This window comes from Tachyglossus aculeatus, chromosome 7 (assembly GCF_015852505.1).
Source record: "Tachyglossus aculeatus isolate mTacAcu1 chromosome 7, mTacAcu1.pri, whole genome shotgun sequence".
Taxonomy (NCBI): domain Eukaryota; kingdom Metazoa; phylum Chordata; class Mammalia; order Monotremata; family Tachyglossidae; genus Tachyglossus; species Tachyglossus aculeatus.
In genome coordinates, this window is record NC_052072.1 from 17,057,432 (window position 1) to 17,083,574 (window position 26,143).

At 44.6% G+C, this 26,143-nt stretch overlaps 1 protein-coding gene across 3 annotated transcripts in view; it reads right to left on the reverse strand.

The window, feature by feature from the left end:
• The window catches only part of MAPK14 (mitogen-activated protein kinase 14), a 107,670-nt gene that overhangs the window by 43,765 nt on the left and 37,762 nt on the right, over positions 1-26,143 (reverse strand). For all 3 annotated transcript variants that reach the window (XM_038749635.1, XM_038749634.1, XM_038749636.1), the window contains exon 3: positions 5,700-5,758. In XM_038749635.1, coding sequence (XP_038605563.1) covers positions 5,700-5,758 — 59 coding nt within the window. The remainder of the gene's footprint in view (positions 1-5,699; positions 5,759-26,143) is intronic.

Sequence of the window (26,143 nt, forward strand, 5' to 3'; positions counted from 1 at the left end):
TATTCTATTTTATTGTGTATTTTAAACTTTCTGTGTTAGTCATTGTGACTGCTCTCTATATTATGTACATATTAATATAGCTGTACTATTCATCACTGATTAGCAGGTAACGTGTCTATTAATGTGTTGTATTTTCCTCTCCCAAGAGTTTAGTACGGTGTTCTGCACACAGAAACCGCTCAACAAAGAAGCAGCATGGGCTAGTGGATAGAGCCCCGGTTTGGGAGCCAGAAGAACTTTGGTTCTAATCCCAGCTCCACCACTTGTCTGCCACGTAACCTTGGGCAAGACACTTCACTTCTCTGGGCCTCAGTTACCTCATCTGTAAAATGGAGATTAATACTACGAACCCCACGTGGAACATGGACTATGCCCAACTTGATGAGCTTGTATCTACCCCAGCACTTAGTAGTAATAATAATAATAATGATAGCATTTATTAAGCACTTACTATGTGCAAAGCACTGTTCTAAGCGCTGGGGAGGTTACAAGGTGATCAGGTTGTCCCATGGGGGGGCTCACAGTCTTAACCCCCATTTTACAGATGAGGGAACTGAGGCCCAGAGAAGTGAAGTGACTTCCCCAAAGTCACACAGCTGATAAGTGGCGGAGCCGGGATTTGAACCCACGACCTCTGACTCCAAAGCCCGGGCTCTTTCCACTGAGCCAGTGCCTGTCATATAGTAAGCGCTTTACAAGTACGATTTAAATACCACTGCTTGACTGAGCCACAAATCTGGGTAAATTTGGTAAAAATAAGGTAGCCAGCTTCATTCTGAAACCAACCCCCCATTTATCTAACATAGTTTCATCGGGAAAATTGGTTTTGGTTTAAGCCTTCAATTTCAGGAACCAATTGAGCCATTAAGCCTGATACCTGTTTGCATACTTTTCTCCTCAGATTGGTTATCATTAAAATGCAGAAGGGATTTAAAAGAGGAAATGACTCGCGTATACAGGTGCTGACATGTTCCGGCTACCAGATATTTCTGACAATAATCAAGAAACCCCTCTTAAACCAGAGGAGAGGATGCCTTCCAGCGCAGAGGAGCTCTATTGGAAAGCGAGGGTATTCATTCAATCATCAATCAATCATATTTATTGAGAGCTTACTGTGTGCACAGCACTGTACTAAGCGCTTGGGAAGTACAAGTTGGCAACATATACAGACAGCCCCTAGCCCCTACTCAACAGTCTAGAAGGGGGAGACAGAGAACAAAACCAACCATATTAACAAAATAAAATAAATAGAATAGATATGTACAAGTAAAATAAATAGAGTAATAAATATGTACAAACATATATACATATATACAGGTGCTGTGGGGAAGGGAAGGAGGTAAGATGGTGGGGATGGACGGGGGACGAGGGGGAGAGGAAGGAGGGGGCTCAGTCTGGGAAGGCCTCCTGGAGGAGGTGAGCTCTCAGTAGGGCCTTGAAGGGGCTCATATTTATTGAGCGCTTACTGCGTGCAGAGTTTATTGCGTATCTTAGTTCCAGGTTTACAAGGCTCAAAGGATGGGGGTTCCCTTTGGCTGTAAATTGTTATGCAGTCAAGAAGTCATTTCAACTGCAATGAATGCTCTTCTTTGAAGAGCAGCTTGGCCTACTGGATAGAGCACGGGACTGTGAGCCCACTGTTGGATAGGGACCGTCTCTATATGTTGCCAACTTGTACTTCCCAAGCGCTTAGTACAGTGTTCTGCACACAGTAAGCGCTCAATACGATGGATTGATTGATTGATTGACTGGGAGTCAGAAGAACCTGGGTTCTATCCCAGCTCCACCATTCATTCATTCAATCGTATTTATTGAGCGCTTACTGTGTGCAGAGCACTGTACTAAGCACTTGGGAAGTACTTACCTGCTGCATGGCCTTAGGCAAATCATTTCACTTCTCTGTGCCTCAGTTACTTCATCTGTAAAACGGGGATCGAGACTGTGAGCTCCATGCGGGACATAGACTGTGTCCAGCCTGATTAGCTGGTATTTACCCCAGCCGTTAGTACAGCTTGTTGTGGGCACGGAAGGTGACTGCTTATTGTTATATTGTAATAGTAATAACAATTATTATGGTATTTGTTAAGCGCTTACTGTTCTAAGTGCTGGCGTAGATACAGTCCCCGTGGAGCTCACGCTTTTAATCCCCATTTTACAGATGAGGTAACTGAGGCACAGAGAAGGTAAGTGACTTTTTTTTATGGCATTTATTAAGCACTGTGTGCAAAGCACTGTTCTAAGCGCTGGGGAGGTTACCAGGTGATCAGGTTGTCCCACATGGGGCTCCCAGTCTTCATCCCCATTTTACAGATGAGGCAACTGAGGCCCAGAGAAGTGAAGTGACTTGCCCCAAGTCACACAGCTGGCAATTGGCAGAGCCGGGGTTTTGAACTCATGACCTCTGACTCTAAAGCCCGGGCTCTTCCCACTGAGCCACGCTGCTTCTCAAGGTCACCCAGCAGCTAAGTGGCAGAGCCGGGATTAGAACCCACGACCTCTGACTTCCAAGCCCGGGCTCTTTCCACTATACCACGCTGCTTCACGTTCTCTCCCAAGCGCTTAGTTCAGTGCTCTGCACACAGTAAGAGCCCAATACGACTGAATGAATACAGTGCCTAGCATATAGTAGCCCGCTGTTGGGTAGGGACCATCCCTATATGTTGCCGACTTGTACTTCCCAAGAGTTTAGTACAGTGCTCTGCACACAGTAAGCGCTCAATAAATACCACTGAATGAATGAATATAGTAAGTGCTCAAGCACCATTAAAAAAAAGAAGAGGAAACAAACTATATGGCAGCAATGAATGATCTTCTAGGATAGGAATTCTCCAACTCCACCCTCCCCTCACCCCAGTACACTTCTGAAAGCCGGCTCAGGAACTCTTTTTTATCTTAAGGCCTACAACTGGGGCTTTTGCACAGTACTATCCTGATATCATCATCATCATCATCATCAATCGTATTTATTGAGCGCTTACTATGTGCAGAGCACTGGACTAAGCGCTTGGGAAGTACAAATTGGCAACATATAGACGCAGTCCCTACCCAACAGTGGGCTCACAGTCTAAAAGGGGGAGACAGGGAACAAAACCAAACATACTAACAAAACAAAATAAATAGCTATGTACAAGTGAAATAAATAAATAAATAAATAATATGATATGAGCTTCCTTGCAAGTAGGGCGTGCCGGCTGGTTCAGAAATAGAAAACTTCTCCGCAAGAGGAGGAAATTGGACGGTCACGGGGCACTAATGAAACTAATTCCTGTGAGGCCGCCTTAAAAAGTCACGCAAATTGGAAATGATTAACAGAGCAGAACTCCACTCAAAGGAGTCATTGGTCTGCTGCAATTAAATAACTAGGAATGGTTCATGGGTCCTCTATAAATGATCTTTAGAGCAAGGATAGTGTCTACTGAGAAGCAGTGTGGCTCAGTGGAAAGAGCACGGGCTTTGGAGTCAGAGGTCATGGGTTCAAATCCCAGCTCCGCCAATTAATAATAATGATGGCATTTGTTAAGCGCTTACCATGTGCAAAAGCACTGTTCTAAGCGCAGCGTGGCTCAGGGGAAAGAACACGGGCTCTGGAGTCAGAGGTCATGGGTTCAAATCCCGGCTCCGCCAATTGTCAGCTGTGTGACTTTGGGCAAGTCACTTAACTTCTCTGAGCCTCAGTTCCCTCATCTGTAAAATGGGGATTAAGACTGTGAGCCCCCTGTGGGACAACCTGATCACCTTGTAACCTTCCTAGCACTTAGAACAGTGCTTCGCACATAGTAAGCGCTTAATAAATGCCATTATTATTATTATTAAAATGTGATCAAGTTGTCCCAAGTGGGGCTCACAGTCTTAATCCCCATTTTTACAGATGAGGTAACTGAGGCTCAGAGAAGTTAAGTGACTTGCCCCAAGGTCACACAGCAGACTTGTGGTGGAGCTGGGATTCGAACTCATGACCTCTGACTCCAAAGCCCGGGCTCTTTCCATTGAGCCATGCGTGACTTTGGGCAAGTCACTTCACTTCTCTGGGCCTCAGGTACCTCATCTGTAAAATGGGGGACTAAGTCCGTGGGATAACCTGATCACCTTGTGACCACCCCAGTGCTTAGAACAGTGCTTTGCACATAGTAAGCGCTTAATAAATATTATTATTATTATTATTATTATTATTATTATTATTATTACTGACACTATTGTACTTTCCCAAGCACTTAGTACAGTGCTCTGCCCAGTGGTGAGTACGGCTGTTTTTTTCTGACACGGCATTATATTCTAGACAGCACGAGAGAGATGGAGTGCGTCTGAGTGTGTGTGTACTTTTACGAGACGCGGCGTGGCCTGGGGAAAGAGCGTGGGCCTAAGAATCAGAGGACCTGGGTTCTAATCTCGCTCCGCCACGTGTCTCCTGTGTGACCTCGGACAGGTCAATTCGCTTCTCTGGGCCCCGGTTTCCTCATCTGTAAAATGGGGATTCTAACTATGAGCCCCATGTGGGACAGGGACTGTGTTCAGCCTGATTGTCTTGTATCAGCCCCAGCACATAGAAAGCATGTAATAATAGTAATAATGGCATTTATTAAGCGCTTACTATGTGCAAAGCACTGTTCTAAGCGCTGGGGAGGTTACAGCAGCATGGCTCAGTGGAAAGTGCACGGACTTTGGAGTCAGAGGTCACGGGTTCAAATCCCGGCTCTGCCAATTGTCAGCTGTGTGACTTTGGGCAAGTCACTTAACTTCTCTGTGCCTCAGTTACCCCATCTGTAAAATGCGGATTAGGACTATGAGCCCCCTGTGGGACAACCTGATTACCTTGTAACCTCCTCAGCGCTTAGAACAGTGCTTTGCACATAGTAAGGGCTTAATAAATGCCATCATTATTATTATTACCACAATTATTATTTTATCATTCTGTGTGTTATGCGGAGCATACACCGTGCTAGGTCCAAGAGGCTTGTCATTGCATCACTGCTGAGCACACTGTAGTGTACTTGTTAGAAATTATGCCGATGAGGATCTATTTATTTTTTCCTTATGCACCTGTCCCCCGTCTCCCTTCCCCCTTTATTCTTAGGTTGTGAGCCCCTTGAGGGGCTCACAAATTCTTGCCAAGTACTCTGCACACCGTAAGCACTTAATAAATACTACTACTACTACCACCGCTGCTGCTACCTGGGATTCACGACGGAGAGATTTAATGCAGCAAGTTTTCATTCTCTTAAAAAGGCAGGACATACCTACGGGAGGGTATAAATTTTGAACGAATATGTTAGTTTCTAACCTAGAGTCCAAATGAAACCTTAATGCCGCCCGCTCTAACAAAGAGGAAAGGTTCCCCATATCTTCTCTTAAGTTCTGCCTAAAGCAAAGGAATTATGTTACGGCTACTTCTGCCGCAAATTGATTCCTCATATAAAATAGTTAAAAAAAAAACACCCAAAAACAAAATACACAAAACCACACGTGCGCACTTTGCCATGTGTTGCGCCCCTGCCTGCCAACTCCATGCCCCAGCAGAAGCTGGAAAGGCAGGATAAAAGTGGATGAGCGGTGTTGCATAAACCTCTATCACTTCAATTCACTCCTTCCTGCAGGTCTTGATGTCTCAGGGGCAAGACTCATACAGCCCTCATGACCGGAGAGTCCATCATCAAAGCTCAGGAAACAAGGAGGATCCATAACCATAAAAAAGTTTTACTTACACATCATTAAATTCCTCCAGGGACTTTGCAGGTGTGAACACATCCAAGAGACCAATCACCTGTGAAAAGGGGGAGAAGAGGGAGGAAATTAAAAGAGGAGCAGATATAATAATAATGAGGTCTTTGTTAAGTGCTTACAGATATAATAATAATGACGGTCTTTAAGCGCTTACTATGTGCCAAGCACTGTTCTAAGCAGCGGGGTAAGGTATAAGGTCATCAGGCTGTCCTACACGGGGCTCCCAGTCTTAATTCCCATTTTACGGATGAGGGAACTGAGGCTCCAAGAAGTGATGCGCCAAACACCGTTCTAAGCATTGGGGTAGGTACAAGGTCATCAGGCTGTCCTACATGGGGCTCCCACTCTTAATTCCCATTCTACGGATGAGGGAACTGAGGCTCCGAGAAGTGAAGTGACTCGGCCAAGGTCACACAGCAGACAAGCGGCAGAACCACGATTAGAACCTCTGATTCTCAAGCCTGTGCTGTTGGCAATAAGCACCGGACCTTTTCCCAGGATATAAAGAATCCGAGTTTCCACTTAGCCATTTCAACCACATCAAAGACTGAAATCTCAAACAACACAGGCTGGTTGCATCTCCTTCCCCTGTGAGGCCACAGTCCCGGGAGAGTCCATATCCCTACGATCAGCACTATGCAATCCCCACCCGCAAACGCCCAAGGAAAACTGGCCAGACAGAAACAGCTTCAAATGGTGAGTATTCTACCATGAGGCAAGAGAAAGAGATTACATGTTAGGCAGAATCTGGAGGAAACTGGGAAACACCACCTTAATTATGGAGCAGTGCGTGCAGCTTAATAGGTAATGAAACATGCCCCAGTGTTTAAAATATAAGAGGACTAGGAGTGGAAGCCAATGGAAAACAAGCCTACAATGCAGAGAAGAATGCAGGCACTCAACAATAATGCGTCTTTGAAAATAAGTGGGCAGAACAAATCTAATTTTCTTCCATGGTGGTGGTCAGGTCTCCACAAAGAGAGCTATTTTAGCCCACAATTCTCCATGGGCTAGGCCAAATGCTCAGTACCAAAGCCACGAGAAGCAGCGTGGTTTAGTGGAAAAAACCCGGGCTTGGGAGTCAGAGGCCGTGGGTTCTAATCCCAGCTCTGCCGTGTCAGCTGTGTGACTTTGGGCAAGTCATTTAACTTCTCTGCGCCTCAGTTACCTCATCTGTAAAGTGGGGAATAAGACTGTGAGCCCCACCTGGGACAACCTAATAACTTGTATCTCCCCCAGTGCTTAGAACAGTGCTTGGCACATAGTAAGCACATAACAAATACTATTATTATTATTACTGGATGCAGCATAGCCTAATGGATAGAGCACAGGCTTGGGAGCCAGAAGGATCTGAGTTCTAATCCCAGCTCTACCTGGTGCCTGCTGTGTGACCTTGGGCAAGTCACTTCACTGGGCCTCAGTTCCCTCATCTGTCAAATGGGGATTAAGACTGTGAGGCCCACATGGAACAGAGACTGCATCCAACCCAATTTGCTTGTAACCACCCCAACGCTCAGAATAATACTAATAATGTATTTGTTAAGCGCTTACTATGTGCCAGGCACCGTACTAAGCACTGAGGTGGGTACAAGCAAATTGGGTTGGACACAGTCCCTGTCCCACACTGGGCTCACAGTCTCAATCCCCATTTTCCAGATGAGCTGAGGCATAGAGAAGTGAAGTGACTTGCCCAAGGTCACACAGCAGACAAGTGGGGGAGCCAGGATTAGAACCCACAACCTTCTGGCTCCCAGTCCTGTGCTCTATCCACTCTGCCACACTGCTTCTCTCACTGGTGCTTCTCACAGTGCCTGGCACATAGTAGGCAATTAAACACCACAATTAACTGATCAATTAGTGGTTGCTAGAGGGACCGGTCCTGAATTGCAATTAAAAAAAAATGTAAAATGGAAGCCCCCTTGTTGCCAGTTGCATTGGTTGCGACTCTTGTTTCCCTCTGTCCCAAGCCATGGTCAACCTAGGCTGCTGGGAGCAGACATAAATGTCGCCAAGGCAGCTGTCATGTGACAGCCTGTGTCACATATAGCCTGTATATAGGTATATATGTTTGTACATATTTTTTACTCTATTTATTTATTTATTTTATTTGTACATATCTATTCTATTTATTTTATTTGGTTAGTATGTTTGGTTTTGTTCTCTGTCTCCCCCTTTTAGACTGGGAGCCCACTGTTGGGTAGTGACTGTCTCTATATGTTGCCAATTTGTACTTCCCAAGCGCTTAGTACAGTGCTCTGCACATAGTAAGCACTCAATAAATACGATTGATGATGATGATGATGATGTGAGCACTGCCAGCCTGGGGCCTTTCGCCCCTTCCTAAAACGGCAGCAGGGAGGTCAAGAGAAGCCAACGCATCACCTCAGAGTGGCCCCAGGACTTCCCGAGTTCCCCCATAGAGGAGCAGGGTGGATTTATTCATCAATCGTATTTATTGAGCGCTTACTATGTGCACAGCACTGTACTAAGTGCTTGGGAAGTACAAACTGGCAACATGTAGAGACAGTCCCTACCCAACAGTGGGCTCACAGTCTAAAATTTATTGATACTATTTATCAATTTATTGATTGATATTAAAATTTATTGATACTAAAGGCTGTCTTCCCCCTCTAAGCATGCTGTGGGCAGAAAATGTGTCTACCAACCCTGTTGTATTGTATTCCCCCAAGCACTTAGTACAGAGCTCTGCAGACACTAAGAGCTTAATAAATACCACTGAGGGATTGCCCGAGCTCCCTCTTGGGGGAACGGGGCCAGGATAGGAAAGCTGTCTAAGACCTGCGCCAAAACCTAACCCAGTCCTAGATGAGTGGGGATTTGAATCCATGACCTCTGACTCCAAAGCCTGGGCTCTTTCCACCGAGCCATGATGCTTCTCTCTATATGTTTGTACAGATTTATTACTCTATTTTACTTGTCCATATTTACTATTCTATTTATTTTGTTAAACGATGTGCATCTAGCCTTACTTCTACTTATTCTGACGACTTGACACCTGTCCACATGTTTGGTTTTGTTGTCTGTCTCCCCCTTCTAGACTGGGAGCCCGTTGTTGGGTAGGGCCTGTCTCTACATGTTGCCAACTTGGACTTTCCAAGCGCTTAGTACAGTGCTCTGCACACAGTAAGCGCTCAATAAATACGATTGAATGAATGAATGAATGAGGCCTGGAATTGGGTCTACCCTGGAGAGGAAGCCCCCTCTCCCACATAACAGCCTTGTTTGTCCCACCCATCTCTCTTCAGTTGGGTCCCTAAACTTTAGAAATTGTGCCCCTGGAAACGCCCAAGCTCGAAACAAAAAAGTTGGGACCTCCACTTGGCTGATGGGATTAACTTTCTTTTTTCCATCCTGCCAGACAGTTCCTTGGAATAATAATCATTCATTCAATCGTATTGATTGAGTGCTTACTGTGTGCAGAGCACTGTACTAAGCGCTTGGAAAGTACAACAGTGCTTTGCACATAGTAAGCGCTTAATAAATGCCATTATTATTATTACAAGTCGGCAACATATAGAGACGGTCCCTACCCAACAACGGGCTCACACTCTGGAAGGGGGAGACAGATAACAAAACAAAACATGTAAGACAGGTGTCAAAATCATCAGAACAAATAGAATTATAGCTATATGTACATCATTAACAAAATAGAATAGTAAATATGTACAAGTAAAATAGAGTAATAAATCTGTACAAATATATACAAGTGCTATGGGGAGGGGAAGGAGGTAGGGCAGGGGGGATGGGGAGGAGGAGAGGAAAAAGGGGGCTCAGTCTGGGAAGGCCTCCAATAATTGTGGTATTTGTTAAGACTTTACTGTGTGTTGAGCAATGAACTAAACGCTGGGGTGAATACAAGCAAACTGTGTCGGACACAGTCCCTGTCTCACCAGGAGCTCACAGTCTCAATGCCCATTTTACAGATGGGGTAACCGGCCCAGAGAACTAAAGTAACTTGCCCAAGGTCACACAGCAGACAAGTGACGGAGCCAGGATTAGAACCCATGACTTTCTCTCAGGCCCGTACTCTATCCACTATGCCATAATCATCATCATCATCAGTCGTATTTATTGAGCGCTTACTATGTGCAGAGCACTGTACTAAGCGCTTGGGAAGTACAAATTGGCAACATATAGAGACAGTCCCTACCCAACAGTGGGCTCACAGTCTAAAAGGGGGAGACAGAGAACAAAACCAAACATACTAACAAAATAAAATAAATAGAATAGATATGTACAAGTAAAATAAATAGAGTAATAAATATATACAAACATGTACAAACATATATACATAATCACTCTAGACAGTCAGACAGTATAGCAGAATTGGTAGATAGCCCCACCCTAACTTCTGCAAGGGTTACAATTGCTTCCATGTGAAATTCCTAAGCACCTGAGGAGCAGCATGGCTTTGCAGATAGAGCATGAGCCTGGGAGTACGAAGGACCTGGGTTCTAATCCCGGCTCTGCCATGTGTCTTCTGTGTGACCTTGGGGCCTCAGTTCTCTCATCTGTAAAATGGGGATTAAGAGTATGAGCTCCATGTGAATCAGGGACTATGTCCAACCTGATCAACTCGTATCTAGCCCAGCACTTAGAATAGTGCTTGGCACATAGTAAGCACTTAACAAGTACCGTAATTATTATTATTGATTTTCACCCCACCCTCAGCCCCACAGCACTTAAGTACATGACCATAATTTAATGTTTCTTCCCCTGAAGACGGTAAGCTCCTGGTGGGTAGTCTACCAGCTGTTGTAGTGTACTCTCCCAAGTCCCATAGTACTCTGCACAAAATAAGTGCTCAATACATGTCATTCGCTGACTGAAACAATTGTACAGAACTTTCCGATATTCCCCCACCTCGCTGGAGAGATGAACTTTAAAAATCATCAAGTTCTTCAACAGTTATTAAAAGGAGAATGGGACAGTTACTCCCAACTCCAAGGAGAGAGAGAGAGAGAAAGGAGATGGGGAAAATATACTCCAAACATGGGACGAGATGAAGTTGAACCTAAAGACCAGGCCAGATGCTAAACTGCTTTGAGCAACAAAACAAATAGACCAAAGTTTTTTTTTAAGGTTTGTAAAATATCAGCCTGATTAGCACACATATCAAAAGGCCAGCTCCCTATTTTTTGGTTTCTGCCTATATTAATTTCCTCAGTCTTAGTGGTTCAGATCTATTTGGAGGGACTGACCACATTATCACTGCAGATTCTTTCTCACTGGAGGAGTTCATGAAAGGACAGACAATTAATAATGGCTCGTGTTTTAGTCAAATTGCCCTATAACTAATTTTAAAAGGACATCTAGAAGGTACATATGTGCTATGCATTCGGGTAGATAAGATAATCAAGTCTTTCCATGCTGAGTACTTAAATTCCACAATCTCTGTAGCACTCGTAAATTTTTATACTTTATTTAGTCTCCCATCAATAATCTACTTCAGAATCTGTCTTCCCCATTAGACTGTGAGCTCCTTGAGGGGAGGGACCTTGTCTTCTAAATCTTTGTGTACTATTCCAGGAGTTTAGTACAGAACTCTGTATCATAGGCCTCCAAATGCTATTGATAGTTTGAACATAAAAGCTGCACACAGGGTAATACTTTCCTGAAACTGAAAAAAGAAAGTCTAGTTTTGTTGGATTATTTGTTACACAGCCTAGTCACATCTCCTTGTCACATGGAAGTTTCCTTTGAAAAATAATCAGTGCTTCTAAGTATCCTTCTGATTTCTCTTCTGTCAGTTTATAGGAGCTCACTTACTCACTCTTCAAATTGAAAAAAAAAAAGATAATCGAGCAGACATTATCCACTTTTATGCTAATACCTACATTAATCACGGGTGCCCAGAACTGACTGACATTTTAATGAAGTTGGTGACATATCTTCAGTCAATCAATGACATTTACTGAGTGCTTACTGTGTAAGTGCTAGGGACTTCGGAGAATACCACAGAGTAGGTAATAATAACAATAATAATGATATTCATTAAGCACTTACTATGCGTCAAACACTGTTCAAAGCACTGGGGTCGATACAAGCTAATTGGGTTGGACACAGTTCCTGTCCCACACAGGGCTCACAGTCTCAATCCCCATTTTACAGATGAGGGAACTGAGGCCCAGAGAAGTGAAATGACTTGCCCAAAGTCACACAGCAGGCAAGTGGTAGGGCCGGGATTAGAACCCAGATCCTTCTGACTCCCAGGCTTGTGCTCTATCCACTAGGAGTGTAAGGTCTAACTGTTTGTCTTCCTTTAGTTTCTCTCAACTTGGTATCCATTTCTTGGAAGATTGGATTAAATCTTGAATACACGGTTGGAAAGAAAATTCAATTCTGGAAATAAAAGAAGACACAAAAAAGGGGCATGGTTCTACATTTCTGAATGACATCATCATCATCAATCGTATTTATTGAGCGCTTACTGTGTGCAGAGCACTGTACGAAGCGCTTGGGAAGTACAAGTTGGCAACATATAGAGACAGTCCCTACCCAACAGTGGGCTCACCGTCTAAAAGGTCAAAATAGTTCTCCATTTCTTATGGGGCAACCAATAATAATAATAATGATGGCATTTGTTAAGTGCTTACTTTGTGCAAAGCACTGTTCTAAGCGCTGGGGAGGATAAAAGGTGATCAGGTTGTCCCACGTGGGGCTCATGGTCTTAATCCCAATTTTACAGATGAGGCACAGAGAAGTGAAGGGACTTGCCCAAAGTCACCCAGCTGACAAGCGGCAGAGCCGGCATTAGAACCCATGACCTCTGACTGCCAAACCCGGGCTCCTTCCACTGAGCCCCGCTGCCAGACCCTTCTTTACAAAAAAATATAAAATGGAGGGGCAGAGGCAAGTTCTCCTGTGTTTTACTGACAGATCCAAATGAACAGTAGGCCACCCATTAAGAGATATTATACCAATCAGCATTTGCCAATGTGCCCAGGGTGGCAAAACAAATGGTTCAAACTGATTTTTCTGGGCCCGTCTGGCCGGGGACAATACTATCTGCTCCTGGGTTAGCGGCTGTACTTCCATGAACCATCAAATTCCAGGTTGAAGAGAGCCGCCCCCCACATTATTTTCATCTGTACACCCCACTTCCAGAGATGGGAGAGGAACTCTCCTGCAGCCAAATACAGAGGACCCTATCACCATGACCCCTACTAAATGTGAGCCCCATGCGGGACCATCTCAGGGCCCCCTGCCCAGAAGGGCAGAGAGAGGAAGGGGACTGGGGGATTGAGGCGATTCCAGCCCGGTGGCCAAGCTGAGTCTAATTATTATTATTATTATTATTATTATCATTGTATTTGTTAAGCACTTACTATGTGCCAGGCACTGTACTAAGCGCTGGGGAACTTCAAACAGTGCTCAGCACTTAGAACAGTGTTTTGCACGTAGTAAGCGCTTAACAAATACCATCATTATTATTATTGGCCTGCTGGGTCACTTTGGGCAAGTCAATGACACACTCCAGGCCTCAGTTTCATCAGCAGTAAAATGGGGAAGAGATTCCTGAATTCTCACCTCTCAGACTGTGAGCCCTGAGAGAGACAGGTATTATGCCCACTCTCATTACAGATGCCTGCTGTATGACCTTGGGCAAATCACTTCACTTCTCTGTGCCTCAGTTCCCTCATTTGTAAATTGGGGATTAAGACTGTGAGCTCTATCTGACAGGGACCGTATCCAACCTGATTATCTTGTAACCATCCCAGCACTTAGAACAGTGTCTGACACACAGTAAACACTTACTGAATATAACAATTACTATTATAGAAAGTGCTAAATAAATAAAATTGATTGATCCAATGATCCAGAGCAAAAGAGACTCCCAGATTTCCTGCACCTCAGTGGCTGCCCTCAGACAGCCATTTGATGATGAAATAATAATAATATGGTATTTGTTAAGCACTTACTACGTGCCAGTTCAAAGCACTGGGGTTGATACAAGATAATCAGGTTGGACACAGTCCCTGACTCACATAGGGCTCACAGTCTCAATCCCCAATTTACAGATGAGGGAACTGAGGCACAGAGAAGTGAACTGACTTGCCCAAAGTCACACAACAGACAAGTGTCAGAGCCGGGATTAGAACCCATGACCTTCTGACTCCCAGAACCATGCTCTATCCATTAGGCCACGCTGCTTCTCCGATGAGGATTGACGATTGTGTGCAATAAAGTCCAGTGGACAGAGCATGGTCCGGGGATTTAGGAGAACTGGGTTCTAATCCCTGGTGTGCTTCCTTCCTTCCCTCCTTCAATCGTATTTATTGAGTACTTACTCTGTGCAGAGCACTGTACTAAGTGCTTGGGAAGTCCAAGTTGGCAACATAATGGATTAGAGCCAAGAAAAATACAAAGTACAGAAAATAAGCATGAGCTATAAGTGGAGGAAAAGGGAAAATTTTAATTTTTTTTATTTTTACTGTATTTATTGAGCGCTTACTGTGTGCAGAGCACTGTACTAAGCGCTTGGGAAGTACAAGTTGGCAACATATAGAGACGGTCCTTACCCAACAGCGGGCTCACAGTCTAGAAGGGGGAAACAGACCAAAAAAAAACCCATATTAACAAAATAAAATACATAGAATAGTAAATATGTACATCATTTTATTTTTTATGCATCATGTGCTTAATATATGACAAGCACTGTTCTAAGCACTGGGTTAGATACAAGTTAATCAGGTTGGACACAGTCCCTGTCCCACATGCGGCTTATAGTCTAATTATTATTATTATTATTATCATTGTACTTGTTAAGCACTTAATACGTGCCAGGCACTGTACTAAGCGCTGGGGAACTTCAAACAGTGCTTAGCACTTAGAACAGTGCTTTGCACATAGTAAGCGCTTAACAAATACCATCATTATTATTATTGGCCTGCTGGGTCACTTTGGGCAAGTCAGTGACACACTCCAGGCATCAGTTTCATCAGCAGTAAAATGGGGAAGAGATTCCTGAAATCTCATCTCTTAGACTGTGAGCCCTGAGAGAGACAGGTATTATGTCCACTCTCATTACCTTTTTTTAAAAAATGGTATTTGTTAAGTGTTTACTATGTACGATGCATCCGACTAAGCTCTAGGCCTGCTCTTTGGCTACCCTTTTCCCTATCCGGGATGACACTTGCAGTGAAGAATAATGATGGATACCAGGGGTTGGGGGCATCGTGAAAGTTTTGGGAACCCCTAAGTACTTCGAGAATGTAGTTCTTGCATATTTATTGAGCGCTTACTGGGTGCAGAGCACTGTACTAAGTGCTTGGGGGGGGGGGGGAGTATACTCCAACAGAACTGGTAGATGCATTTCCTGCCTACCAAGCAGCTTACAGTCTGGATAAATCCTCAATTGCACTTATGCACACATCTTTACATTACTGCTTCCTCCTACATGTAATTTAAAGTTCATGTCTTTCTCCTTCACTAAACTGTCGATTCCTTAAGGCCATGGTTGCTATCTACTAACTCTATTGTACCCTCCCTAGGGCTTAGTACAATGCTCTGCCCAGAGTTAGCATTCAGTAATAATTGTGGTATTTGTTAAGTGCTTACTCTACGCCTGGTACTGTATTAAGTGCTGGGGTGGATACAAGCAAATTTCATTCACTCATTCATTTATCCATTCAATCGTATTTATTGAGCGCTTACTGTGTGCAGAGCACTGTACTAAGCACTTGGGAAGTCCAAGTTGGCAACATATAGAGACGGTCCCTACCCAACAGCGGGTTCACAGTCTAGGAGGTGGAGACAGATAACAAAACATATTAACAAAATAAAATAAATAGAATAAATATGTACAAGTAAAATAGAGTAATAAATATGTACAAACATATATACATATATACAGGTGCTGTGGGGAGGGGAAGGAGGTAAGGCGGGGGGGGAAGGGGAGGGGGAGGAGGGGGAGAGGAAGGAGGGAGCTCAGTCTGGGAAGGCCTCCTGGAGGAGGTGAGCTCTCAGTAGGGCTTTGAAGGGAGGAAGAGAGCTGGCTTGGCGGATGTGCGGAGGGAGGGCATTCCGGGCCAGGGGGAGGACGTGGGCCGGGGGTCGACGGCGGGACAGGCGAGAACGAGGGCCAGGGAGGAGGTTAGCGGCCGAGGAGCGGAGGGCGCGGGCTGGGCTGGAGAAGGAAAGAAGGGAGGTGAGGTAGGAGGGGGCGAGGGGATGGACAGCCTTGAAGCCGAGAGTGAGGAGTTTTTGCCTCCTTGTACTTCCCAAGCGCTTAGTACAGTGCTCTGCACACAGTAAGCGCTCAATAAATACGACTGATTGATTGATTGATTTGCCTGATGCAAATCAGGTTGGGCGCAGTCCCTGTCCCGCATGGAGCTCACCGTCTTAATTCCAATTTTACAGATGAGATGAATGAGGCCCAGCGAGGTGAAATGACTTGCCAAGGTCACACAGCAGACAAGTGACAGTGCTGGCCTTAGAAGCCATGACCTTTTGACTCCCACGCCCAGGCTCTAGCCACTCGGCCACGCTGCTTCCTATCAATAAACGTCATCATCATCAATCGTATTTATTGAGCGCTTACTGTGTGCAGAGCACTGTACTAAGCGCTTGGGAAGTACAAATTGGCAACATATAGAGACAGTCCCTGCCCAACAGTGGGCTCACAGTCTAAAAGGGGGAGACAGAGAACAAAACCAAACATACTAACAAAATAAAATAAATAGAATAGATATGTACAAGTAAAATAAATAAATAGAGTAACAAATATGTACAAACATAAATGAGCAGGCTTGGGTTCACCTCTGTGTTCTGCAAAGATGTCCCATTCATTCACTCCATCATATTTATTGAGCGCTTACTGTGTACAGAGCACTTTACTAAGCGCTTGGGAAAGTACAATCCAACAGACATTCCCTGCCCACAATGAGCTTACAGTCTTGGGCGGGAGGTGGGGACACAGACATCAATACAAATAAATAAAATGACATATATATATATATGGAGAAGCAGTGTGGCCTGGGTTTTGGAGTCAGAGGTCATGGGTTCAAATCCCGGCTCCGCCACTTGTCAGCCGTGTGACTTTGGGCAAGTCATTTCACTTCTCTGGGCTTCAGTTCCCTCATCTGTAAAATGGGGATGAAGACTGTGAGCCCCACGTGGGACAACCTCATGACCTTGTATCCCCCCAGCGCTTAGAACAGTGCTTTGCACATAGTAAGCGCTTAATAAATGCCATCATTATTATATATAATTTATATATATATATATATATATATATATATATATATAATTAAGTGCTGTGGGGCTGGGAGGGGGGAAAAAAGGGAGTACGTCAGGGTGATGCAGAAGGGAGTGGGAGATGAAAAGTGGGGATTAATCTGGGAAGGCCTCTTGGAGGAGGTGTGCCTTCAATAAGACTTTGAAAGAGGAGGGGGTAAATCCCCAGGTTTCCTAGCCAGCCGGCCAGCTCAGAGCCCAGAAACATCCAGAGCCTAACGCTGAATGATCCGCCCGTGATATGTCAGCTCATTGTGGGCATTCATTTATTCATTCAATTGTATTTATTGAGTGCTTACTGTGTGCAAAGCACTATACTTAGCACTGGGGAGAGGGCAGGGAACCTGCCTGTCAACTCAACAGTACTGTCCCTCTCCCAAGCGCTTGATGTGGTGCCCAACACATCTCTGTTGATTATAGTATTGATCAAGTAGAGAAAGCAGCGTGGCTCAGTGGAAAAAGCCCGGGCTTTGGAGTCAGAGGTCATGGGTTCGAATCCCGACTCCGCCACATGTCTGCTGTGTGACCTTGGGCAAGTCACTTAACTTCTCGGAGCCTCGGTTACCTCATCTGTAAAATGGGGATGAAGACTGTGAGCCCCACGTGGGACAACCTGATCATTTTGTATTCCCCCCAGAGCTTAGAACAGTGCTTTGCACATAGTAAGCGCTTAACAAATGCCATTATGATTATTACTATTATTAAGTACGTAATAGGTGCCAAGGACTGGGCTAAATTCTGGGGCAGAATCAAGGGGATCAAATTGAACACAGACTCTGTCCCAGATGGATTTACAATCTACGAGTTTGGAGCGCAGGAATCTTATCTGAGCACGGGACTGGGAATTGGAAGGACCTGGTTTCTAATCTAGAGAAGCAGTGTGGTTCAGTGGAAAGAGCACGGGCTTTGGAGTCAGAGGTCATGGGTTCAAATCCCAGCTCTGCCATTAGCTGTGTGACTTTGGGCAAGTCACTTCACTTCTCTGGGCCTCAGTTACCTCATCTGTAAAATGCGGATTAAGACTATAAGCCCCCCCATAGGACAACCTGATCACCTTGTAACCTCCCCAGCACTTCAAACAGTGCTTTTCACATAGTTAGCGCTTAATAAATGCCATTATTATTATTATTATTATTAATAATAATAATCCCGGTTCCCCCACTTGTCTGCTGGGTGATATTGGGCAAGTTAAATCACTTCTCTGGGCCTCAGTTACCTCAGCGGTAAAATGGGGATTAAGACTAGGAGACCCATAAGGGATAGGGACTATGTCCAACCTGATTACCCCAGAGCTTAACAAATATCATCATTCATTCATTCAATCATATTTATTGAGCGTTTACTGTGTGCAGAGCATTGTACTAGGTGCTTGGAACGTACAAGTTGGCAACATCTAGAGATGGTCCCTACCCAACAACGGGCTCACAGACTAGAAGGGGGAGACAGACAACAAAACAAGTAGACAGGCGTCAATGGCAACAAAAGAAATAGAATTATAGATAATAATAAAGGCATTTGTTAAGCACTTACTACGTGCAAAGCACTGTTCTAAGCACTGGGGAGGATACAAGGTGATCAGGTGGGGCTCACAGTCTTAATCCCCATTTTACAGAGGAAATAACAGGCACAGAGAAGTGAAGTGACTTGCCCAAAGTCACACAGCTGACAAGTGGTGGAGCCGGGATTTGAACCCATGACCTCTGACTCCCAAGCCTGTGCTCTTTACATTGAGCCATGCTGCTAGAATAATAAATACATACAAATATACACATGTGCTGTGGGGCAGGGAAGGGGGTAGAGCAGAGGGAGGGAGCAGGGGCAGTGGGAAGGGGAGGAGGAGCAGAGGAAAAGGGGGGCTCAATCATGGGAAGGCCTCCTGGAGGAGGTGAGCTTTCACTAGGGCTTTGAAGGGGGGGAAGTGTGCTAAGCTTGGCGGATGTGAGGAGGGAGGGCATTCCAGGCCATCGCCATTAGTTCCCATTTTACAGATGACAAAACAGACCCACGAAGAGTAAGTGTCTTGCCCAAGGTTACCCATCAGGTCAGTGACAAAGCTGGGACTAGAAGCCCAGTCCTCTAACTCCAAATCCCATTTTCCATTCCCTAGGCTATGTTCCCTCTGAGCTGCCTCTCACTTTTGGGATGATCTACTATTGCAGGTAATTTGGACTTCCTTCTCCCACCCATAAACTCTTTCAGAATGCAAAGTGCTTGGCACATAGTAAGCGCTTTACAAATGCCATCATTATTATGATTATTATTTTGCAAGAGAGAAGACCCAGAATGTTTTTAAATGGTATATATTAAGCACTTACTATGTGCCAAGTATCTGCTAAGCACTGGGGTAGATACAAGATAATAATAATAATAATAATGTGCTTACTATGCACAAAGCACTGTTCTAATAATAATAATAATAATGTTGGCATTTGTTAAGCGCTTACTATGTGCAAAGCACTGTTCTAAGCACCGGGGTAGATACCGGGTAATCAGGTTGTCCTATGTGGGGCTCACAGTCTTCATCCCCATTTTACAGACGAGGTAACTGAGGCTCCGAGAAGTTAAGTAACTTGCCCAAGGTCACACAGCAGACATGTGGCGGAGCCGGAATTCGAATCCATGACCTCTGACTCCAAAGCCCACGCTCTTTCCACTGAGCCACGCTGGGGGGGATACAAGGTGATCAGGTTGTCCCACATGGGGCTCACAATCTTAATCCCCATTTTACAGATGAGGTAACTGAGGCTCAGAGAAGTTAAGTGACTTGCCCAAGGTCACACAGCAGACATGTGGCGGAGCCGGAATTTGAACCCATGACCTCTGACTCCCAAGTCCGGGCTCTTTCCACTGGGCCAGGCTGCTTCTCTACAGGTTGGACACAGTCCCTATCCCACACGGGACTCCCAGGTTTATTCCTCATTTTCCAGGTGAGGTACCTGAGGTACAGAGAAGTGAAGTGACTTGGCCACGGTCACCCAGCAGGCAAGCGGAGGAGCTGGGAATTAGAACCCAGGTCCTCTTAATTCCAGGCCTGTGCTGCTCCTTCGACTAGGCCACACTGCTTCCCTACTTGAGTCTGCCCACCCACTTTTTTAAATTAATTATTACTTTGACCAAATTACATTACGTGAATATATTTACGCTTTCAGCTGCCAGCCCTGTTTCAACCTACTGAACACTACAAGCTTCTCAAAGTAGGTTATAAATCAGTCAGTTAGTATTAACTGAGCACTCACTGTGGGCAGAGCACTGTACTAAGTGCTTGGGAGAGCACAGTATAACAGAGCTGGTAGACGCTTTTCATGTTCCCAATGAACTTACAGTCTCTGGAGTTCATTTTTAAAAATACGATTCGTGCAACCCACCAGGGTTAGGAGGACACCACTAATGTGAGCTTCCACCCCCACTTTTGAATAGAGAATTTCCTTTTCTGTAACAAAATAACCTTTTCTACTCTTTGACTGCTGACAAGTTTACTACTGTTGGATCCTTTGCAAACAGAAAAATGTAGCTGGAGGAAAGGTTTTCTCTCCCAATACTAGAATTAGCCAATCACAACTCAAAAGGCTCAGGTTGAAGTCAAAGATCCAGATTTGCTATGATTTAAAAGCTACACAGAGAAGCAGCGTGGCCTAGGGGGAAAAGCACGGGCCTGGTAATCCGAAGGACCTGGGTTCTAATCCCGGCTCTGTCGAGTGCTTGCTGTGTGATCTAGGGCAAGTCGCTTCACTTCTCTGTGCCTCAGTTTCCTCGGCTGTAAAATAAGGATGAAATACCTGTTCTCCCTCCTCGAATCTGAGCCCCGTGCGGGACAGGGACTGTGTCCAACCTAACTAATTTATAATAATAATAATAATGATGATGGCATTGTTAAGCGCTTACCATGTGCAAAGCACTGTTCTAAGTGCTGGGGGGATACAATGGGATCAAGTTGTCCCGCGTGGGGCTCACAGTCTTAATCCTCATTTTACAGATGAGGTAACTGAGGCTCAGAGAAGTTAAGTGACTTGCCCAAGGTCACACAGCAGACATCATCATCGATCGCATTTATTGAGCGCTTACTATGTGCAGAGCACTGTACTAAGCGCTTGGGAAGTACAAATTGGCAACATATAGAGACAGTCCCTACCCAACAGTGGGCTCACAGTCTAAAAGGGGGAAGACATGTGGTGGAGCTGGGATTTGAACCCATGACCTCCGACTCCAAAGCCCGTGCTCTTTCCACTGAGCCATGCTGCTTCACAATTTATAATTTATACCTACCCCAGTGCTTAGAACAGTGTTGGACACACAGTAAATGCTTAAATACCCCCCCAAAAAGTCAAGGAGCCCTCTTATAGCAGCACTGAATGAACTCTGCTCTGCGTCGATTGGGGATAATCCTCCCAGCTTGAAGATGTGGCACAAGTTGCATTCGTCTGACCAAATACTAACTAGACATTGTCAAGAGGACTTCAGAGATTGTGAGCTCACTGTGGGCAGGAATGTGTCTGGTTTTAAACTGTACTTTCCCAAGTGCTTAGTACAGTGCTTTGCACCCAGCAAGTGTTCAATAAATACGACTGAATGCATGAACAGGAAGCAGCCCCTGGAGACTCTGGCAGCTGGCCGGGAGGTGGATGGTGGCCAATGGGAAAAAAAAAAAAAAACACAACCAAAAAACAAAACACAACAAGGAGAGGAATTCCGGTTAGAAGGCCCAAGGGAATCTTTCAATGAAAGGTACTTGGAGGTGTTAGTGCTTGGCTAAATAAAGGTAGTAGAAAGTGATCTTCTCCTTGCCCTGCTGAAAGTAAAAGACTCTTCAGCAGAGAAGCAGCGTGGCTCAGTGGAAAGAGCCTAGGCTTGGGAGCCAGAGGTCGTGGGTTCTAATTCCAGCTCCGCCACCTGTCTGCTGTGTGACTTTGGGCAAGTCACTTCACTTCTCTGTGCCTCATCTGTAAAACGGGGATTAAGACCGTGAGCCCCTCGTGGGACAACCTAATCACCTTGTATCCCCCCCAGCGCTCAGAACAGTGCTTTGCACACAGTAAGTGCTTAACAAATACCACTATTATTATTATTATTCAGTAAAATCGGTAGAGAAGGTGTGATTCCTCCTCACCCATGTCAAACGTTCTGGCAAGGGAATCATTCATTCATTCATTCAATCGTATTTACTGAGCGCTTACTTTGTGCAGAGCACTGTACTAAGCGCTTGGGAAGTCCAAGTTGGCAACATATAGAGACGGTCCCTACCCAAGAGCGGGCTCACAGTCTAGAAGGGGGAGAATCAATCAGTGGTATTTACTGAACACTTACTGTGTGCAGAGCACTGTACTATCATCATCATCAATTGTATTTATTGAGCGCTTACTGTGTGCACAGCATTGTACTAAGCGCTTGGGAAGTACAAGTTGGCAACATATAGAGACAGTCCCTACCCAACGGTGGGCTCACAGTCTAAAAGGGGGAGACAGAGAACAAAACCAAACATACTAACAAAATAAAATAAATACAATAGATATGTACAAGTAAAATAAATAAATAGAGTAATAAATACTCTATGCTAAAAATGCTAAGTACTAAGCACTTAGGAGAGGAAAAATAGCAGCACTGGTAGTCACGTTCCCTGCCCACAGGGAGTTTACAATCTTGGAGGGAAGAGGAATATGGACTCATTTAACCAAGGGCTCCTGCTCCCCTAAGCAATCAACCAGTGCTATTTATTGAGCACCCTGTGTGCAGAGCGCTGTACTAAGCATATAGGACAGTACAATATTACTACATATTTATTACTCTATCTTACTTGTACATATCTATTCTATTTATTTTATTTTGTTAGTATGTTTGGTTTTGTTCTCTGTCTCCCCCTTCTAGACTGTGAGCCCACTGTTGGGTAGGGACTGTCTCTATATGTTGCCAACCTGTACTTCCCAAGCGCTTCGTACAGTGCCCCGCGCACAGTAAGCGCTCAATAAATACGACTGATTGATTGATACAATATAACAGCATTGGTAGGCATGTTCCCTGTCCACAAGGAGCTTACAGTCTAGCATCAACATCAAAATCTATATGATGTTGATTCTCTGGTCCCTGATACTGTGTTGAAATCAAACCCAACCCCAACCCTTACTTCCAGCCGACTTCACCACAAATGCAGCCAAAACCGCTGGTTGCCGTGAAGTAATAGGGACACACTGATGAGGGGTGGTAGGCCTTTGAATAAAAGCATTGTGCAGCACAGTTGGCAAAGAGGCAGCTCCACACACACGCAATAGACCTCGATGGATTTACGGGGCCAGAGCAGAGGATGCAGAATTGTGCCCGCATTCTCAGGACAGGTTTACAGGTCACAAATTGTAGGGGATTATTTACATTACCATCTTCACCAACTGAGCTGTTTGGCTGAAAGGACTGAGAGTCTCTCAATCGCTTTCTTTTTACACACACACACACGCTCTCACTTCTCTCTCTCGCTCTCATCCAACAGAGATCTCACTGTACAAAATTCACTCTTCCACGCCAAGGACATTTTTCAAAGAAGCCACAACATAAATGCTCCTTCGAATCCTTTTCGGTCACGGGGATAAGAGTCAAGACACTGAGGAGGGGGAAGAAAAAAGAAAGAGAATCCCTGAGTTGCGGAAAATTCTTTCAGTGTTATATGGAGTATACTGAAAAGCGGTGAAACTTAATGTTCCTCGCTGTGGATACTGTTAATGTCATTCCAGCACCAGAAGTCATGACATTATTAAAACAAAAGCCTTCTACTTAAATCAGGAGAGAGTATTAATCTTCAACAAAATATAAAACATAATCCCTTAACTGAAATAATGGTACAGTTAAAATTTTACAGCAACACAGCACTCAAACAATACGCTTCCTACTCAAACGAAGCGACCTCCCGGGTCTTGCTTCGTTCACCTTACCACTACGGTATGCAGCTTGCTTTTAAAACACACGCCTCATTTTTTGAGCTGTATCAACCCCCGGCCCCCCCGCCGCCACATCCAAAGTTTCCCCCTATTGTCCAATACTTCACATTCACCAATTACGAAACCATTTAGAGCAAAAATAAACACACCTTCATCTCATGGTCCTACAGGCCTGCAATTCATCGTAACCTGCCCTGCCTGTCTGCTACAGGAGCCACACTTATTTCCCCACAGAATTCTCAGATCATTTCAAATGGGAGAAAGCTCTCAGCCCACTATAACCACGATTAGTTACTGCTGAGTTACAGAAAACTGAACGACAGATGGAACTGTCAAAAATTCCCATGCTAATTATGGTTGTAAAGGGGGTTTGCATAAAAAAAAAAAAATCAATGAACCTTGGGCGAGTTGACTGTCAGAATGAACAACCTAGAGAAGGGGTGCAACCCCTTTTGACTGGAAGCTAGGAATAAGACAGACGTCTCTTGGAATGACGTCAAAGGGGCTCGTCCGAACGACCCTGAAATCCCTAATTTCCAAGATGTTATGAATCCAGAGAATTATATGATCTCAAGCAGCTAAATGCAGAAAAAAATTACCTATAAATTTCTTATTCCACAGATGTTTCCAATCATCGTCATCATGTGGCATTTGCTAAATGCTTAATCAATCAATCGTATTTATTATCATCATCATCATCATCAATCGTATTTATTGAGCGCTTACTGTGTGCAGAGCACTGTACTAAGCGCTTGGGAAGTATAAGTTTGCAACATATAGAGACGGTCCCTACCCAACAGTGGGCTCACAGTCTAGACGACTTAACATGTGCCAAGAACTGTCCTAAGCGCTAGGATGGATACAAGACAGTTTACTGTTCCATATAGGGCTCACAGTCAAGTGGGAGGGAGAACAGGCACTGAATCCCCATTTTACAGATGAGGAAACTGAGGCCCAGAGAAGTGAAGTGACTTGCCCACGGCCACACAGCAGGCGAGTGGCAGAGCCGCGATTAGAAGCCAGGTCCTCCAACTCCCAGGCCCATGCTCTTTCCACTAAGCCATTTTACAATCATATCAACCGATTTAGTATTCTACAGTATTTTAAACCCTGGTTCAAAATTGGGAAATTATACAGAAATAAAACAAAACCAAAAACCCCACAAAAAAAACCACACACAAATAAAAAAAAAACCCAAAAGAGACAGGAAAGAAAGAGGGTGGCAAGACAAAAAAAAGATGTCTAGCTAGCAGGCAAGTGAGTTTAAATTTACCTAGTCTAATGCCCAGATGGTGAAGTTTCTTGATAAAGCTTTCTGGAGAACTGTGTTTAATTGGTACCTTCAGTAGTATATCCAGATCCCAGGATTCCCGATTATAACTAGAAGTAAAGGAAGGCCAGTGGAGAAGCAGTGTGACCCAGTAAATAGGGCAGGGGCCTGACAGCAGGAAGGACATGGGTTCTAATCCCGGCTCTGCTGCTTGTCTGCTGGTTCACCTCGGGCAGGTCTCTCAACATCTCTGTGCCTCAGTTACCTCACCTTTAAAATGGGGATTGGGAATGTGAGCCCCACATGGGACAGCGATTGTGTCCTACCCGATTTACTTATCTCCACCCTAGCACTTAGTACAGTGCCTGGAATATGGTAAGCGCTTAACAAATACCATAATTATTATCATTATTATTATAAAAAATACTGGCTTGTGCTTTCTCATCTCGGCCCATCACTCCTGTTGGGGCACAGAGTGCAATGAGCAAGTAAGGGGTCACGGAAGCAACACAATGTGATCCAACTACACCAACTTCCTCCACTTCAGCCAGCTAGGAATACCACTGGTTTATGAGACTGGTTGCATGACCAACTCTTCACTACATCTATTTTGTGAGTATAAGGCAAAGCACTGCATGCAGAAAGTAGAAGCTGGAGGGATACAGTCTGGAGAATACGGGCTAGTAAAATGCTGTTCTATTCCTAGCCAAATCCATTCTAATGGAATGCTCGGAAACATATCATGGCCCCAAAGAGCATCAAAGCATATGTGGAGGGTCAGGGGATGATAATAATAATAATAATAATAAAACTCTGTCCTGTTCCTAGCCAAATCCATTCTAATGGAATGCTCGGAAACATATCATGGCCCCAAAGAGCATCAAAGCATATGTGGAGGGTCAGGGGAGGATAATAATAATAATAATGATAATAATAATGGCATTTATTAAGCGCTTACTATGTGCAAATACGACTG